Source organism: Leuresthes tenuis, unplaced genomic scaffold (assembly GCF_036924035.1).
Source record: "Leuresthes tenuis unplaced genomic scaffold, fLeuTen1.0.hap1 SCAF_20, whole genome shotgun sequence".
Classification (NCBI taxonomy): domain Eukaryota; kingdom Metazoa; phylum Chordata; class Actinopteri; order Atheriniformes; family Atherinopsidae; genus Leuresthes; species Leuresthes tenuis.
In genome coordinates this window covers 16199094-16217269 of record NW_027325374.1, presented here as the reverse complement: position 1 = coordinate 16217269, position 18176 = coordinate 16199094, and the positions used below count along the sequence as shown (strand labels likewise).

The 18176-nt window shown below is 41.4% G+C and overlaps 1 protein-coding gene across 5 annotated transcripts; it reads right to left on the bottom strand.

The window, feature by feature from the left end:
• Nucleotides 1-703: 703 nt before the first annotated feature.
• Nucleotides 704-11545, bottom strand: bhlha15 (basic helix-loop-helix family, member a15). Of its 5 annotated transcripts, none has more exons than XM_072372963.1 (5): nt 11339-11545; nt 11121-11220; nt 7713-8424; nt 5528-7521; nt 704-1926 (listed from the first exon to the last, which is right to left on the bottom strand). In XM_072372963.1, the coding sequence occupies exon 5, from the start codon at nt 1876-1878 to the stop codon at nt 1315-1317; it is 564 nt and encodes a 187-aa protein (XP_072229064.1). In that variant the 5' UTR covers nt 1879-1926; nt 5528-7521; nt 7713-8424; nt 11121-11220; nt 11339-11545; the 3' UTR covers nt 704-1314. The 5 variants fall into 5 exon arrangements, with proteins under 5 accessions (XP_072229064.1, XP_072229066.1, XP_072229065.1 ...); XM_072372961.1 differs by lacking the exon at nt 704-1926 and having other exon boundaries at nt 5533-5720; nt 7428-7521; XM_072372962.1 differs by lacking the exon at nt 704-1926 and having other exon boundaries at nt 5533-7521.
• Between the last annotated feature and the right edge of the window lie 6631 nt (nt 11546-18176).

Sequence of the window (18176 nt, the reverse complement as noted above, 5' to 3'; positions counted from 1 at the left end):
TTAATGGATTTAGAGCTGGAGCTCTTTCTTTGTCGTGGCTGCTTGTAAAAGCCTTTGACTTCAATTTCCATAAAGATCCTGATTCTTTTTTCCTTAAAATATGTTTAGCCTAGTGTCTATTTTAACCCTGGAGCATGTGCAATTATTAGCATTGTAAACGGAGGAAAAGAAGGGATCGCTTGTAAAAGTCTTGTGGTTGAAGTGCTTAAACTGAACCTTCCTCTTTCTCAGGGGAGCTTTCTCATTTGCATGGTGTCTACTTCCTTGGGCTGGATGGTGATAGAATGACTGAGCAGTGAGAAAGGAGAAAAAAAATGAAAATATATATATTTTTGTTAGAAATCTTTTAAGATATTGGTAAGATATATTCCTGGTACTGTTGTTAAACTGATCCTGTATTAAGATGGAAAAACATTTGTACTTTTGACTTGCAGCAGTTAACTCAAAGGAAAGTTTTCCCGATAACTTGGATCTTTTCAGACACTGGCTTATATTAAATGGTGGTTTAATGGAACATGTATAATGAGCTACTGCCTCAGTCTGCTCACACATTTGCAAATGTAGAGACTTCTTTGTGTGTTATCTGTGAATAATGGACATCACGTTGTTTCATGTGTTGTGCAACACATCAGTGCTGCTTTATTACCATACTGGTATATTTGTGCATGGTCAAAAACAAACAACAACAAAAAAAAAGTCCATGTCAATAAATAAATGCGTTTATTGGTAACAGCTTTTCACATATTTTCTCTTCTGTCGATACCTCAGCTCAAGATGCAGAAAGGAGAAAAGTAATATGTGCTCTCAGCTTAACGGTGGATCATCATCATGAGTAAACATGATCTCTTGCAACATTTCAATATTTAGGCCCTCTGCTTGGCTTTCTCTTGTTCCTAGGTGCGGCAGTTATGACTAGAGGTTACACTCAGCAGGTTTCCCAACAGACAACACACAAAAAGAGGCCACAAAAGAGAACAAGGCCCTTCCCTGCCTTTAACCATAGCACAAGAGAGAAAGAAAAAGCAAGTCTGCAAAAGATGAGCCCTTCTTTTCTAATTACACTTAACTTAAGCATGGTCCACACGGTTAGCACTGCAGTCTGCTTCATGTCTGCTTCATCAATGGTCATCAAATCACTATAGTTTGCAACATAAAAAAGGGGCAAGTTTCTTACAGCCTGCCTGTCATTATGTTCAAGCTGGGTTTGTTGTCTTAGATCACAATCCAGCTCCTAAAGCAGAGAACAGATCCCAGAGCATCCCAACGTTCTTCCTGACGGATCCTCTGGACATCCAAACCACATTAGTGTCAGTGTTAGCTTTCCTGGCTTAAGCTCTGCATTTGAGTTAGGTACTGGGCGAGATCGTCCTCCCCCTCCTCCTCCAGGTGCTGTTGGTAGCACTGGAGCAGCCTGGCAGCGCTGGCCTCTGAGGGAACCTCCCCTGCAGGCAAGCAGGCCCCTGACATGTCCAGGACGATTGTGGTCAAAGCTTTGATATAATTCTTTGCCAGGGTCAGAGTCTCGATCTTGGACAGCTTCTTGTCTGTCTTCACGTGCGGGATGGCCTCGCGTAACGCTTGGAAGGCGTTGTTGAGTTTGTGCATGCGTTGACGCTCACGCTCGTTGCTTTCCAGGCGTCGGGTGCTGCGCTCTTTGGTGCTGGAGCCACGCACTCTGCGCCGTCGGCCTCCGCCCACTCCCCCCTGCCGCCTCCCATTCCCGCTCCTCAGAGAACCCCTCCAGGATCCACCGATCCGGACCGATGCCTCTGAGCCCTCCTGCTCACTGGAGCCTGGTTCAGTGTCTGGTTCAAGTTCTGGCTCCGGGTCAGACCAGGGTCTCCTGGAGGGTTTCACAGCCTTTCCTTTAGATTTCATCCCGTTGCCTCCCTTGACCTCCCTTCAGATGTCACACCTTCAGTAGTCCTGGAGGGCGACAAATGACTGTTAAGATGCAAGAGAAACAGCTGAAGTTGTGTTACTGAAACGTGTCATTTAGACGGCTCCCTCTCAGTCAGACAGTAACCCCCCAATTACAGGAAGGAAAAAAAGCTCCTCTCCAGTTCAAACAGCTTTGCACCCTACTGCAGCCTATCTAATCGGACCCTTGCAGTGTGAAAACTCCATGATGTTGCTCTGTTAATCTACGTCTCTCTTATCCAGTCAGTATTGAGATAATGTCCACTTCAAGGTTACACTCACAAAAACCCAGAGAGAAGCCAGCACGCAGCAACACCACTGCCCTAACTTTTCCTTCTGACCTGGCCTCGTCTGCGAATCATTTCAACTTACTCAGGCAGCAGCTACTTTTCCTGAAATATAATGGAATGGAAACGTGTTTGTAGTAGATTATCAAGTATGCCAATATTAAAATTGTTAAGATAGAGCAGTTTTACATAGATAAGAGAGGACACTCTAAACCTCTGGGGATTTCTCCATCACCCCCCCCCCCTCCCCTCTCCTCTATATTTCCCTAACCTCACTTCTATCATCCCAACGGCAGCGTTGGAGCCGATATGACATGAAGAGCCAACGGTGCAGCTCATTCAATGCAGTTAGTGACACACAAAGCAGCCCCGAAAGTGGATTAAACAGCACAGAGAGGACTTACCGTGGAAGTTTAACAGACTGTCCCGCTCCTGGGCGTTTACAGCAGAACTCATCCGGTCATCATAGACACCGTAAAGTCAATTAGAGAGCAGGGTGAAGCGGAGGAGCGTCACTGAGCGGCGGACACACGCAGATAACTGTCACATGTGCCGCTACCTGTGGCTAACTGATGTACACGTCGCGCTGTTCAGCCAATCAGAGAGGCAGCCCACTCAGCCCTGCTCTGCCCCTCAGCAAAAAAACAGTCCCAACAGGCTACTGCTGCCCGGTGTCACAGCAACACTAGGTGCTTCCAAAAATACTTGACTGAGATCAAAAGTCCTCCATTCAACATTTACTGCTGATAAAAGTAGGAAACAGAAGTATCGATCTACATAAAGTGTAAAAAGTATCATTTCCACCATCAGGGATGCTTCCTATCTTACAGTATCTTATTGAAATATATGTGGTCTATGATTTGTGTCAGTGCATTTTCATTTTTAGATTGATCAAATGCATTATGTCCAAATCTCCTAAATACAGCCATAGAATGTAAAGGTCTTACATTTTTTAAAAAAAAAGAGCATTAGATGGTACAGATACCTCGATGATCTATCGATGAATGACAGCTGATGTTTGTGTGTTGCTTGTGGAAAGAAAGTAATCACTAAATGTGAATGTTAACATTCCCTACTGATGCTAGGGTAACATAAATGAAAGTTGACACTATAAAAAGGTCCTAGAAACGGTAGTAGTTTCAGTTTTGTATGGAATTATTTATGTGTTTGCACCTTTCCAAACAGCAGGTGGATGTTGCTTTTTTTCAGTGTCTAATTCTTTTCCACAATAATCAAGAAAAAACGCTTCGATTTGTTGCTAACATTAAAAACGTTCATCATACTAGAGAATATGCTGCTTCACATTTCCCAAATGTAAACCGTTGTGTTGTCAAATTCCGCAGCAGTGTGCCAGGGAAGCCTTTGCTTTGCTGTAAAACAGTTAGCAAAATTTCCATTGTGGTTTATCAAATTCCACCCTTTCATTTGAATACAGTCGAGAAGGCTGCAGAGGACGTTACAGAAGCTGATCTTATTTAAACTATGACACAATATTTGCTTTTAGCCAGGAAAATATTTTCTAAACTTTTCGCGCTCTGTCACTTCTGTATTGAGAGTGTAATACCAACTGGCGTACACCCTCAAACCACTAGTGAACTGAACAAACATACCAGACAAAGTGGTGAAACATCACTAAAATAATTACCCCCTCATTGTAATCACCATCACACCCCTGCCCTACATGGTTCGTGTGATCTGCACTAATCCCACTGTGGCTGTTTCACCTGCCTGCAGCTGTTGGCAGTTGGGATTATTGCCTCCTTCTACTGTGCAAGATAGTGAAGCACACAAACCGGGGTGTCATTTCAGTGAGATACACTGAGTCTGCTTTACTTACATAATGCTTTGTTGTGTCAAGTGATAATAAGAAAATACCACACAGTCTCTTTAACGTATATAAATAACACAACAGCACAGGGAAATATGTACTCAGAAACTGTGGCAACTGTAACTGGTTTATACACAATCAGAAACATTGAAAATTCTCTCCCAAGTTCACCAGTCGAGTTGGCTTAAAAAGAAACCAAACACACCTGGAAACTGAGGGATTATTCAGGCAGTAAGAAAAACAAAGTTTATAGCAGCAAACAGTAAGAAAAAAAAGTATGAATGGCGGAGAGTAAGATGAGAGTAATCGTCACTGTCTGTTGGCATTTCACAAACACACTATTGTGCAGGTGTCTCGCTCCCAGCTCTCGCAAGCAAATGCCTCAGACTTTTGGTTTTGATGTCCTTGAACAGCCTGTGTGTATGCGTGGGTGTGCGCGTGTGAGTGGAGGGAGGCGTAGGAGAGTGTACTTGGACTATTCCTGTTGTGGGAACATATGTGTTTACACAGTCACTTTGTGGTGACCCACAGCACCCACTGTAAGTTGCCAATTCAGGTGAAGACTTGGTTATAGCTTGAGCTAAGTCCCCCATAGAAATGAATGCAAATCCATGTAATGTCTGCTAAAGTGATGGAAAAGATAGAGTGTGTGTTTTTATGAACACAGGCCAGTGCTGCCAGTTTTCCATCTCTCCGCAGGTACACTGTATCTAATCAACCGAACCAGGCTGATGCTGGTCTATGGAAACACTATCTTTTACATTTAGTTTGCTCAGTTTCTGCCTGCATCGGCTCTAAAGGCCTGCAGTGTTTATTTTGCCACAGCTGCTGATAAATTCTGGGCTGAATTTGCTTCAGTAATGAGTCAAGCAAATGGGGTCTCTACAAGCACGCTCTTTTTGAGCAAAACAAACGCTTAACATCACTGAAATCGACCTGGAATTAGTTGTGCAACCACCACACTAAAAATTCTCAAATAGAGTAACTTTAAATGTTTGGTTAAAATGTCTGTTTTTTCAGCTGGAAAGGTACCAGTGCTGTTACGCAACTGGCTTCTTTTTTTTTTTCTAATCACCATCGTAGCTGACTATGTCATGCCACTGGCTGTGAAAGCTGAATGCAGTGTCACACAGTGCTGCTTGGCTGTGATGTCATGAACATGAAGTGCTTTGAATCCATTTGGAGCAGAGAGAGAGGAAAACAACCGTTAAAATCCATGACTCATAAAAGTGGAGGGAGGTAGGGAGATGAGTTGGAGGTGAAGAGGACGAGATCTGGACGATTAGTCAGTTTTTCCATTAGACCAAGGCTGGCTGACTGAAAGAAAAACAAGTGTGGATGTCACATTAGGCCATGGTGACAGCGAGATGGCCTTTTGGCCGAAGGCTGACGTTGTGGATAGAGAGGCTGCTTTGACCACCGCTGTGTCATAAAAATCCCCACAAGCAGCTCAGTGTGTGTGTCTGTGTGTGTGTGTGTGTGTGTCACTCACCCTTTATCTCACAGCTCAAGGTCTGACTCAGTGACATAGGTGAGGAACAGGCAGGTTTGGGAGAGAGAGCAACGCTCTGGCCTGGACAGTGCAGACCAGCCCCATGATGGCAAAGAAAGGGTGTGAGACTGTCTGCCATACTGAAAATGGCTGTTATTGTCCAATGCCCAGAAGTCGTCCTCCCACTGCAGGCCTGCAGGCAAAATCCACATCACAGTTAGTGGCTTGTAATGATGTGCAGTGCCTGGGTTTAGTAGGAATTGCAAACTTTATAAGGGACATATGACAGTAACACACTTCAAGAGCAAAAAGTACATAATTATGCAGGGAAAAGGTATGTCACACTCACAGCTCAGAGTATTCTTGTCAAAGCCTCTTGATCTTTATCTCCTCCCACTTTAAGCTCAAATCTCGCTGCATTTGCTGTTCCACAGCTTTGGGACGATAAAACTGTTTTGACTTTGCTTTTTGCTTCTAACTCCAGATTCTCATCAGCACCTAATAGCTAACGTGACTTAGGAAAGAAAAGAGCTGATGATGCTCCATCTGTAGTTTGTTTAATGTTATATGTCCGGACCATGAAAACTGACTTATAATTAATGTTCTTCTCTTTATTTTTAGTAGTTGGAAAATGGAAATTTGGATTTGAAATTTGTCAATGAATGCTCCGTCCCATACCATTAGAAACACTAACTTTGGTTAACAGTAGCCCAGGTTTTATGAGGCGTGACGTTACGTGGCGGAGTTAAGACTGTAAGAGCCAATCAAGTACAAATTCTTACTTGGTAAATGCATAGTTAAAATGTGTTGCTTGCATTTTGATCTTACACAATTAATATTTAAGTTTATACTGTAATGGTAGGTTTGTACTTCTTTTACTATGCATTTTTTGGCCTGTTGTAAAGTTCATTTATTGTTTGATGTGTGACAAGCAGTAATACGTATGAACTACAGTTTCATAAATCCCGTATGCTCTGTGTTCCTAGCTGTGTGATTATGTTACTGTGTTTTAACAATCTGTGCCTGTTCAACACATGACTCACTACAAGATTGTGCCCAAAACAGTGATCAGCAAAGGGTACATGCCTACATTCCTGTTCTTTGTAGACACACCCTCTTAGTGGCAAAACATTCAACATGCCTTCCTTGCTAGTTGTTGGAATAGGAGTATAAAAAGTGTTAGCTTTATATAGCTTTTGTTAGCTTTATATAGCTTTTGTTAGCTTTATATAGCTTGTTAAATCTTCATTTGTAAGTCGCTTTGGATAAAAGCGTCTGTTAAATACATAAACATAAACATAAACATCATCTTAAATTATTTCTTTTTCAACACTGGAATCTTTGCAACCTACCAAAGAATCTATGAACCATGGACATTAACAAATTGAGTTTCCCGACATTTATACGTACCTCACTTGTAAGCCAGGAAAAATTCAGGAAGCAAAGCCAAAAAGCTGTTAACAAATCTTAATATCAAGGTGACAAATGAATTTATCCTATTCAAACTGTAAAGATGGATGAAATTATGGTCCCCTGTGCAGTCACTATGGCCCTATGGGCCACTTTACTTTTGAAGCTGATGGAAGAGGAACTAGTAAGTATGTTGCATAATCTTTGATAACTCAGTGTTGTCGAGTTCCTATCTTTTAAAATAATGTTTTGTTGAGTAAAAGTAAAAATTAAGATATTTTTCCCCTATTTGTTCAGAAGGTACTGTTTAACTTGTTTTGATGATAGTGAGTGCTCAACTTGACTGTAATCTAGTGATTGAGTGTCCTCATGGAATTAAAAAACATTCCACTCCCCTTATTTAGGATGATTTTCAATTTTTGAATACGGACATTTTTGGTGGATGGAATAAAACACATAATGGTAGCAGTGTGAGTCCTCCAAACATTACCAGCATCTTCTGATGGGACCACTGCCGGGGTGCTGGAGCAGCTGCACGGCGGAAATATGCAGTGCTCAGGGTGCAGCTCCACAGTGGGACTCTCCTGTGAATTAGCAGGTCACAGTGAATGAATATGAACTGGAAACGTAGGTTATTTCCCTGACTTAGTAAAATGATCTCAAAGTATTCGATTCTGTAAACAAAAAAATTAATTCAATGAACCTTTGAATTTCCTGGAAAAAAAACATCTTAAGCTCACCAAATGGAAAATGAAGTAGAACTGGAGATTAGTACCTGATCAAACAGGTAGACGAGGACATCTTCATCAAAGGACACGCTCTTCCTTATTTTCACATTACCCTCTTTGCCCAATGCCTCTTTTGGATTGTTGTTTTGACGGGATTTCAGATGGTTTCCAAGGTTCTGTGTATTTGAAGTTTCGCTCCCAACATCCTCAGAGCTGGGGATGGATTCAAAGGGCCTTTGGGTGGTGGAGTGCTTTATAGTTGACACATTTTTGTTATCACTGCTACAACAATCATTTTGCCCGTTAAACGTCTTCCAGTGCTGACTGGGGTAAGCGTCACTGAACAGTTGTGCAGGTAAGCAATCCTCAACGCAAATGATAAACCTATAGATGGCATCCATTGTGATGCTATGCTGTTGTGTCACCACTACCAGATTGCTTGTGATCAAACTGAAAATGTCCCTCATATGTGACAGAGGAACTATCCAAGTTTTTGTCTTTAGGAAATCCTTGACAGTGGAATCTAGAAAAGTAAAAGTTGATTGTTTGATGTTATCGTTTAGAGAACGACAGTGTTGAGGAGAGAAAGCGAAGGATGAAGACTTTATCTGCGAGCTTGATCCGCCATCTGCGTTTCTCCTTGACCTTAGGGTTGTATTTCCTTTTTGGTCAAGGATACAGAAGCAGGTGACCGGCTGTTGCTTCTCATCGGCCTGTATCATCTGACGGGGGGTCATCGACATACGGATCTTCTCATCCCTGCATGAATGATTCACAATAACTTCCTGAGACACATAAAATCTGTTTAACGTACAATTGATTTTTTTCACTGACACATTTTGATTTCTCGCTGTATGAACCAATGACTGACATTAACGGTGCTCTGATAAACTGTAATGGCACAGGATGCCATTCTCTGACACATAAGGGAAATGCACAACAGCTTCATATTGTCAATAATCCTCCTGCAGGGGGAAGTGTGCAAAAGGTAAATGGCAGCAAGGAAATATAAATTATGGGTGCAGGGATGTGCACAACCGGAGTCATATAAGGAGGTAGGATGGGGATAAATGTAGTGCAGACTCATAAGTGGAAGACTCATGTTCAAGTCTAACTTTGACTACAGCTATACTATAACTAACGTTTTTCGCTACTTTTATTGCTGTCTTTTTTTTTTTACTTCCACTCCTCATTACCTTGCCAGCTACTGTAATTTTTCAGGAAACATTAAAAGTACTCTTAAGGTTTGAAAGGAATTAAGATTAGGTGAAGGTTAGGGAAGTATTGTTGAAATAGGCTGGACAACAGCTTGCTTTACTGACATTTCCTTTGTGTTCATGAGAACACATCCTCACAACTGGTACCTAACTAGCCTGGAAAGCTCCACAGGCTTTTGGAGCATCTTGTGGGTCATAAACTGATGCTCCTAAGCCAACATCTATATGACAATTTGACAGTGAGAACGGGTTGCTAGCTGAAGACTTGCAACTGGCACAAATCAGGAGGAACAGAATTGTCCAGCAATGAGAAAGAAGTCTAATTCAACATGACAACAATGACAACATATAACTGGATAGGCGGCTGCACGGTGGTGTGGTGGTTTGGACCGTCGCCTCACCACTGGACTGGCGACCTGGCTCCAGACCCGACCGACGGATTAAGCGGGTATAGAAAATGGATGGATGGATGGATGGATAACTGGACAGAAGACAAGATTTGGGAACTACTAACAGTGAGGGCCGACATCGAAATCATTAGACAAATTCTATAAGCACTTGGACACTCAATTGTTTATGACCAAATAAAGACCCAACATTCAACCACAGCAAACTCTTTGCATCACGTTGAAGCTTTATTAGGCTTTTTGGCGGCTATTGTTCTTTCTGTGATACAAATTTTGCACTCAGCATGTTATTCCACTTTGAAAAAATGTAGAATGTTAACTGGGAGATTATCACTTAGTCCGGTTTTACTTTGACCCTCTGCTGGTGCCATAGCTGTGGGCTTGCATGGTTTCTCTTCTGAGTGAGTGATCGTTACCTAAATTCAAACCAAACCGTTGGTTTGATTACTAATTTACTCATTTTTTATGATTAGGATTTTATGACTGTTACATGGCAGGAGTGGACCCAAGGAGAAAGACCAACAACAGAAAGATAGTTAAAAGGTTTATTTAGAAACATGCAATTAGAATTTATTTGCAAAACTCCAGGTGAGTCTAATTTCAGTGAGAGTAGTGGATCTGGTAAATGACGGGCAATTTCCATGCCCACGCTACACTCACACTGACATTCATACTGAAAAGGGCGGCTCAACGCAATGACTGACGTGTTCACAGATCTTATTAAACCTTTGAATTAAGATCCAAGTTGTAATAAACCGGAATTAAGTTGTAGGCAGGTATTTTCTTCAAAATGGTGACTATTAATAGGCAGTGACTCTGGAAGCATTCACACTACCTATCATAAACATATTTTGTTTGGATGCAAGCCTCGTAGATCAAAATTCAGGGTTTAGTAGAATCTCGTTACATTTGAGAAATGCCTACACACTGACTTTGTGGTGCAGAAATTATTTATTAATTGACAGCATCTAGATTCAAACGGGATCTTTGTCAGGTCAAAAAATGTGAAAAATGGAAAACACGCCCATATGAATATCTCCCAATGGACTGACAAGTTCCAGATGTGACTTTATTTAGTTTTAGTTCAGCTAAATCATACATCACTGCAAAAACCAGTGATGTATGATAACCAGTTACTGGTTACTGCCAGTTGACAACCAAAGAGTAATTGATTGTTCATAATGCATAATGGGTTGTGTGGAGATGCAGCACTGTTGAGTTATATTGCCTCTATATAATATGATGAACCTGAAGTTGGGGCATTTTGCCCCAAAAATGACACACAGGCTTTGTCCAAATGGGATTTCCTGAAAAGATTCATCCCCAAGTGTCTGTTCATAACAGAATGCACTGAAACAGATTTGTTAGTCTATGCCTATTTTGGATGAAACAGTGCACACAAATGCACCCATACACACAAACACATACATTATTTGGCCACTCACTGCTGATCCTGAATAAATATCAGAGTCTGTCCATCTGCAGACACAAAGACGCAATAGGAAACTTTCACCGCTCTGCTGTAACCAAGCAACCACTGGGTGAGTGACTCAGGAAAGGAAGAGAGGAGCTGACTCACACCAGCTGTGACGTAAAGGATTTAAAAGAGCACACACACACACACACACATGCACATGCACACATGCATGCGGCAGGCCATAAAGCCTGTAATCTGCCCTGTTTGGGTAAATTAACACCTCATTGTGTAACAGGTGGAGGGGCTCAGGAGGAAGACAGATTATAAGACTTTTCCAAAAAGCCAGTCCATAAACAGATAGCCCCAGTGACTTCATACAGGCAGTCACAGCACATGTAGAAAGCATATAAATACCTTTGTTTTACTCCTTTGCCACTGCATCTCGTTTTAAATTGCCAATTTAACTCGTTCACTGAGATCACCAGAGTTGCTCCCCCCCTGAAGTAGTTCCGCTCTGCAAAAATAGGGAACAAGCTTCTCAACTGCTATATCTTGCTTAAAAATCTTGCTGCATCATGACAACACAAGATGCACTGCAGCACAGAACTGCAGCAGCACATTTCTTCTCCTACCTTGCATTCTGTGAGCCCCGGTCATTCCACAGCTGTGACCGCATGATGGAGAGCTCATCGAGCTCACAGACAAAGACAAGCTAAACATGCAGAAAGACAGGGAGAGACAGGGAGATGTACAGCAAATGGAATGTGGGGAGTAAAGAGGGAGGAGAGAATTAGAAAGTTTGGGGTGTGGGGAGGGTTGAAGGAAGAGTGGATGGTGAAGTAGGGATGAACAGGATGTGAGGGCAAAGCAAAGGACGAAGAGCTCACATATACAGCTCACTCCCAGGAGGCTTCCGGCCCTCTGCAGCAGTGCAAGATACAATCGATATCTTTAGCTCTAATGTTACGCAGCTGCCAAAGTCATAACTTAATAGGAGACAGTTAGACTGTTCTGCACAAAATGATTAACATATTATTACTGTCATAGATGGGATTTCTGAAACTATACTTACTATTCGTGTGGTATTCATACAGCATAAACATCTAAATATAAATGATCAAAAGCAAGCTAGCATAGGAAGCTCTTTGTTTTGGTGATCTATTTTGGCCGTGATCTATTAAAACATGCTCATAGATAAATAAAAATACCGTACATAAAGCAAGAACAGAGTTTGTACAATTCTAACGAGCGTGAAAGTTGAACGGTAGAATGACCACCCGAACCCTCTTAGACAGGCTTTTTTGTTATTTCTTTAAGTAGTCTACAGGAATAGTTCTCCGGGTTTCTTGAAGGACATTCCAAAACTTTTGTTTGGATGTTGATTCCCTCTTGTTTTGTTCCATGTCGCGATGATCTCACACTGTCTCAGTAATTGATCCATGTTTTTTTGTTGTCTGTGTGTTTTGGTTTTCTTTACTCTAGTTATTTGTTAATGCCTTGGTTTAGTATGTGTTTGGGTTATGTTATATTGAGCTTTTATTCCTTGTAGACTGTTTTCAGTCCTTAGAGTTAGATTCTGGTTTCTTGTTATTACCCCTAGATGTCCTCAGTTGTCTTGGTCTTGTCCAACTAACACCTCTCTCCTGGAAATCACTCACCTGTTGTCACTCCACTCATAAATCCTCCTAGTATTTATAGCTCTCCGGTCTCAGTCATTTGCTAGAGCATTGTAGTTGTTATCCTGCGGTTCTGTAGTCAGCCTGTTTGTTCTGTTCGTGAGTTCTGTTACTTTCTGTTTGGGTTTTCTATCCTGCATCAGAAGTGCCTTTTGTTTAGTTTTAATAAAACTTTGAATTTCCTTTTTCCTTTTTCAACTCATCTGCTAGTTCTGCATTTGGGTCCTTTACCTCAAGCTCAACATTAATCTTGACAATAATGTTGAGGCTCTGGGGAGGATTCATCACTCCATAAGACTTGCTGCTATTGATTTTCAGTCCAGTTCTACCGTCACTGGCAAACTTCAGCCTTTTGATCCCTGTTTCCCTTCCTTAAGAATGTCCTCTTGACAGCCACCCTCCCATAGAGACCATTTCTGATGAGGCTTTAGTGAACAGTAGATGGATCAATGGAAGGGCCAGATGCATCTTCTGGGTCTTTGCTTTTTTCTTTCCTCATTTCTTGAGGACATCACTCTCAGATACTGTAAATCTGCAGTATATATATATATATATATATATATATATATATATATATATATATATATATATACATGTTTTTTCTTCCTCTTTTGTCATCCACTTGTCCAGTTTCCATAGTTTTAAGGACACTCTGCGCATCATGCATCATACCAAGCTTTCACCTAACTGTTATTTAGGAATCGGCTTGTTGGTATATGAAATACCATCACATGCCTATCAAAGTGTGTCATCCTTGTATATCTTTTATAGATTCAACTGAAGAAATGGGAACAAGTCATATGTCTTTGTGACGGGTTTCTAGTATAAAAGATACACTGGTTCAATCCTTCACATAGTTTATATATATACTTGAATAATTTATAAAAAAAAAAAAAAAAAATCCTTTGAAAATGGTCAGACAAATAGATTAGACTGAAAATGAGTGAAGATCGACTTTTAATAGAATTTTAACTTTTAATCATGACTTTTAAAACAGCTGCTGTGTGAACAAGAGGAAAACTTCAGAAGAAAGACTTTTTTTGAAAATGGAAATAAAACGGACATGTTCATCTTTGTGCACTTTCATTGGAGTGACCAAATAAAACACAGTGTAACGACAGTCGGGTTGAATTTTTTCTGGTTCATTTTGCTGCAACTTTAGTGTATTTGTTTGAGGCCTCCAGAAATAGGCTGTTACGTGCTGATGGTGCTTCAAATGGCACTGCCTGTGCACTCTACCCTGCAGACCTGGGTGTTTAAAATTGAACATTTCGACAGGGATGACCTCTGCTGCTGAACAGGAGAGGTCATCTGTAACCAAAGCACCTTTTTCTAAAGAGGGAAAGCTGTTTTAAGACTACAGAGACCTGCAGCAGAATGGAGGCATAATCATTAGCTAATTCATTAGCATAGGCAATTTATTTTACCTGACGTCAGTACACATGAGAGAATGACAGGATGCATCAAAAGCAAACACTTTTACCTTGATACAACTGTAATCGCTTTGTTCAAAATACATTTAGGGGGCTGGGAAGGCCTAAGGACAGATGTTACTGAACAACATTGTGGGAGAAGAAAATGTGAGGAAATCTCAGTCAGTGTTGGCTACTTTTTTTTAGGTCCATTCAGAGATTTTCAATTGTGGATTTTGAGATGTGATAAGATTAAGACTTTATTGTCATGTAGATACTCAAAAATGACTCCTCCGCATTCAACCCATCCAGGTTGGCACCTGTTGAACACACACGTGCACAGGGTCCCACACTCCTGGAGACAGATGCCATATACACAGGAGTGGTGGGCAGTCATTCACAGCTCTCGGGGAGCATTGGGTTACGGTGATTTGCTCAAGGGCACCTCGGCCGTGGACTGCCACCCCTCCAGCTGTCAGTTCACCATTCATCTTTGAGCAGTGAGAGTGGGAATCGAACTGCCAACCTTCAGGTTATTGGACGACCCACCCCCACCACTGAGCCATGACCCCTGCGTTTCTTTGTAGAGTTTGTTGATATTGATTCCATTTCCTCTCTACCAATAAAGTCTACTTTGTGTCAGGAGCTGCAACACAAGAGCAAAATATGAGCAATCCACCACCCTGCTTCACAGTTTGAGTTTTATCCATGTGATTTTACTGGAGTTCTGACTTGTTAGAGTGAAAACAGTAGTTTTTAAAAAAAGAAGAAGAAGAAGCAGTTAAAGATGAAGATACTGACATATCATGAAATACAGTAGTTGGATGTGACTTAACAGATTACTCAAATGTGCACAGCAAGTCTTGTGTCAGTAAGTAATTAAGTAAGTAAAAAAGTAAATATTTCTGGATTAGTTTAATTATTCAAACTGTATCAAGTCAATTTATGTTCTGTACCTGCACCTGAGAGGAGGAGTTGAGAATTTAATGAATTAGGGAGAATTTGTTGGATTTAAAACATTTAAGACACTTAAAAAAAAAAAACACTTTTCCCAAAGTGGTGAGTTAGTGTTCTAAGAGTATGTACAGCATATCTGTATATCTTGTAGTATTGTATCTGTATTTCAACCGTTGCCAGAACAATGACTATTAGCTCTCTCTAGAGGTTCAAAACAGAATAACAGGTAGACTAAGACAACTGAAAAATAATGTAGCGCATGATAATGATATACATTGGCTGCTTTGTAGACATTTAACTACAACTTTCAGAAATTATAATAAATGCTGCTGCTGGAAGATTTCTGCAGCAACAACTACTCCTCACTGCTACGGCACATGCTTTCATACTTGTGCTACTTATTGGACTTTTTCACACTCACAAGCAGCTTCCAAACTCTGACATTTACAAAGATTTTCCTGCTGATTTAGCGCTCCCCCTGGCAACAAAATCACTGATGCTGGAGTTTTTCTTTACACACCCAGACAGCATCAGGATGTTGTTTCCAGGAGGCGACATCATCCCCATTCAGTCCATCTCTGGCTCTCAAGAGGGTCGAATGAAAGAAAGGAGAGGGGAAAGCTAAATGAGACAAAGAGATGGACAGATGGTGTTTCCATTCAGAAATTTCCTCCTTGGCTTACTCTTTTCATCCATGTAAAGTCGTCAACATGGGTGTATCCGTGGACCCATATCTGGTCAGCCAGAGCATGATCGCATACAATACAGTGTTTCACTATAGTCACCTTTTTTTCAGTGAAGCTCGCAGGACATATGAGGATGTGACAGAGTCGTGGAGCTGAAAGCCTTCTCACTGGCACAAAATGCAAGCTTGTTCCAGTTTATTTCACAATCTATTTTCATATTAGAGCTATGATGGATGTGTCCGGACTGAGGCTCTCGTAATCTCATATGGCAACACATTCTGGATCCAAATATCACAAATGTCAGATGAATGAGAGATACATATTTGGTTTCAGTCCTTCAGAATAACTGTTGGGCACCTTTTATCATCCGCAGTTGTTTCTTGTAGCAGAGGAATTTATTTATATGCTAACCAGTTCTCATCATGTTTACAGAGAAGCAACTCCATCCCATTTTTCTCTGCATCACAGAACCCTCCCTGCATGGGCATCTACATGTGAACCAGAATGTTATTTTGATGTATCTTAGATGGTGAGAACTAGCACATGCTTTGGATGAACAGCTTTAACTTATAAGTGACTCGCTCAGGGCCACTGTAGCTTACTGCTCCAATTGAGTTGTAACATGCACGCTACATGCCAAAGGAACTGTATCCATTTACACTGCAGGCGCAGAATCATCATATCCAGCCGTCAGACGGCAAGTGACACCAAACAATCCGTGAGAGGAGGGTAATTGGAGATCACTGGGCTTATTCCGAGCATGTCGAATATATACCATGCTCAGGGCCTGAAGCGGAATAGAGCTTCAGTCTCTAAAGGCACCGTCTGAACCATGTGGAATTGGGCAAAGCACTGTGGGTAATATGGGAAGCTGCAGCATTGAGTCAGGGCGCTGGCAGTGCTATTTGCAGTCTTTAGTTGGACACGGAAGAGTCTCACAGCTGCGGTGGAGAAAGGCTGGGAGGGAGTGAAATTTAACACTAAAATAACAGCATATAAAGTTGTAAATATAGTATGCCACTGTGTTGGTTTAAGGTGTGTGGTTTCAGCTGCAATAAATCTACAGCTTCTTGTTTTTGTAAGCATGTGAAACTTTGTTTGCAGGCAGAACCTATCATCCAGCACTGCCTGTTTGGGACCATAATGATGAATGTGTTGCAGGTCAGCCCTGATGTGTCGCACTGCAAACTGTCTGACACTCTTTTTGGACAGAGAAAAGTCTTAGGCAGGAGATTATGGGGACCTAGAAGTGTTCGATGACATAAATGTGTAATCCATCTCAAATCACTGGTCAAGTATCTCTGAGCCTCTGTTGACAGCAGTACACCTGCTCTTCACCAGTCCCAACCTGGGAACACTGCCTGTGTGAAGAAGCACCACTGCTGCCAAGGTCACTGCCTTATTGGGAGACTGGTGGGTGTCAATTTGAATCAAAAAGTGTAGACAGACAGATATAGGATCAGGCAGAGCTGTGGGAGAGGGTCTATATTTGCTCATTTCCTGGTGCTGTAAGAGGGTGGATCATCATCTATTACTCCATCAGTCACCACATAGGATCCACTACCTGACAGTGGAAGAAATAAATATGCTGTTTAGCCAGACTGTGAGTAACCTGGTAGAACAGGACCCTGCACTTAAAAGCAAAGGGAAAAGCTCAAATGTGCCCTCGTTGCTGTGCTCAATTAGCTTGTTTTTATGTAGATTAAGAACTGATGTATCTGTGACACCTGGAGGGACTTCTTACAGTAAAATACAGGTGTCTTTCTTATTTATACATAATAAACTGATGACCCCACATATATATTCTGAGAGGGCTCAAGCCATTGTTATGATTTCCGAGTGTTTGTGTTCAGGTTTTGACTTTGTCTTTTGCTTTTTTGGTTTAGTTTAGTTTTGGTTTTGTTTTTTTTTCTCACCTGCTCGTCTTTCATATATCATTCCTGTTTCAGTCCTGCTTCTCCACCTCGTTCAAGTCAACGACAGGAACACCCATAGGTTGGAGACCACAGGACACAAACCTACAATCAACTCCAACTCTGCCTGCTGCAACAGTTAGAAACACACAGGTGCTTCAGATTTTACTGAACAATGCACTGCATGTACCCACACCAACGCATACTCCTTCCCTGTTGTTTATGAGAACTTTGTGGCATCTTGAATTAAAGTTGCCGAATAATGCTCTGTTCTGCTGTGGAAATGCCCAGATGAGTCTTATTTAATTTCTACCGCTTGTAGAGACTGTTATGGGTCGTGTTTGAGGGTATGAACAAACGGCTAGTAGAGTTGTTTCAGTTTGGAAGACCTCAGGGTGGGGCTTGCATCGCTGAACATTTCCAAGTGGTTGAATACTCTCAGCATTTTATATCCACATAAGAAAACTCAGTTTAATTTCCACCACAGCTCATGAAATCTGTTCATTAAGTTGTACAGCAGGAATAGTTGTTACTGTTAAACCCAAACGTGCTAAGACACGTTCAGACATTCATACCTGATATAACCACAGGCGAGGACAGAGTGCATTTCAAGCTCCAGAATGACCGAGGAGGAATATTTCCATCTGTGACAAGAAAGCAGTGAAGTCAAAGTAGTAAAGTGTAAATCGCTGATTGTTTCACAGTGTTTATGACACTTCAGCAGGCTTATTTGATCCAATATGCACAGTATTGTAGACCTCAGTGGAACTGCCAAGGACTTTGGCAATTTTTTTTTTTTTAAAAAGGCTGTTTAATCTTTTAAATA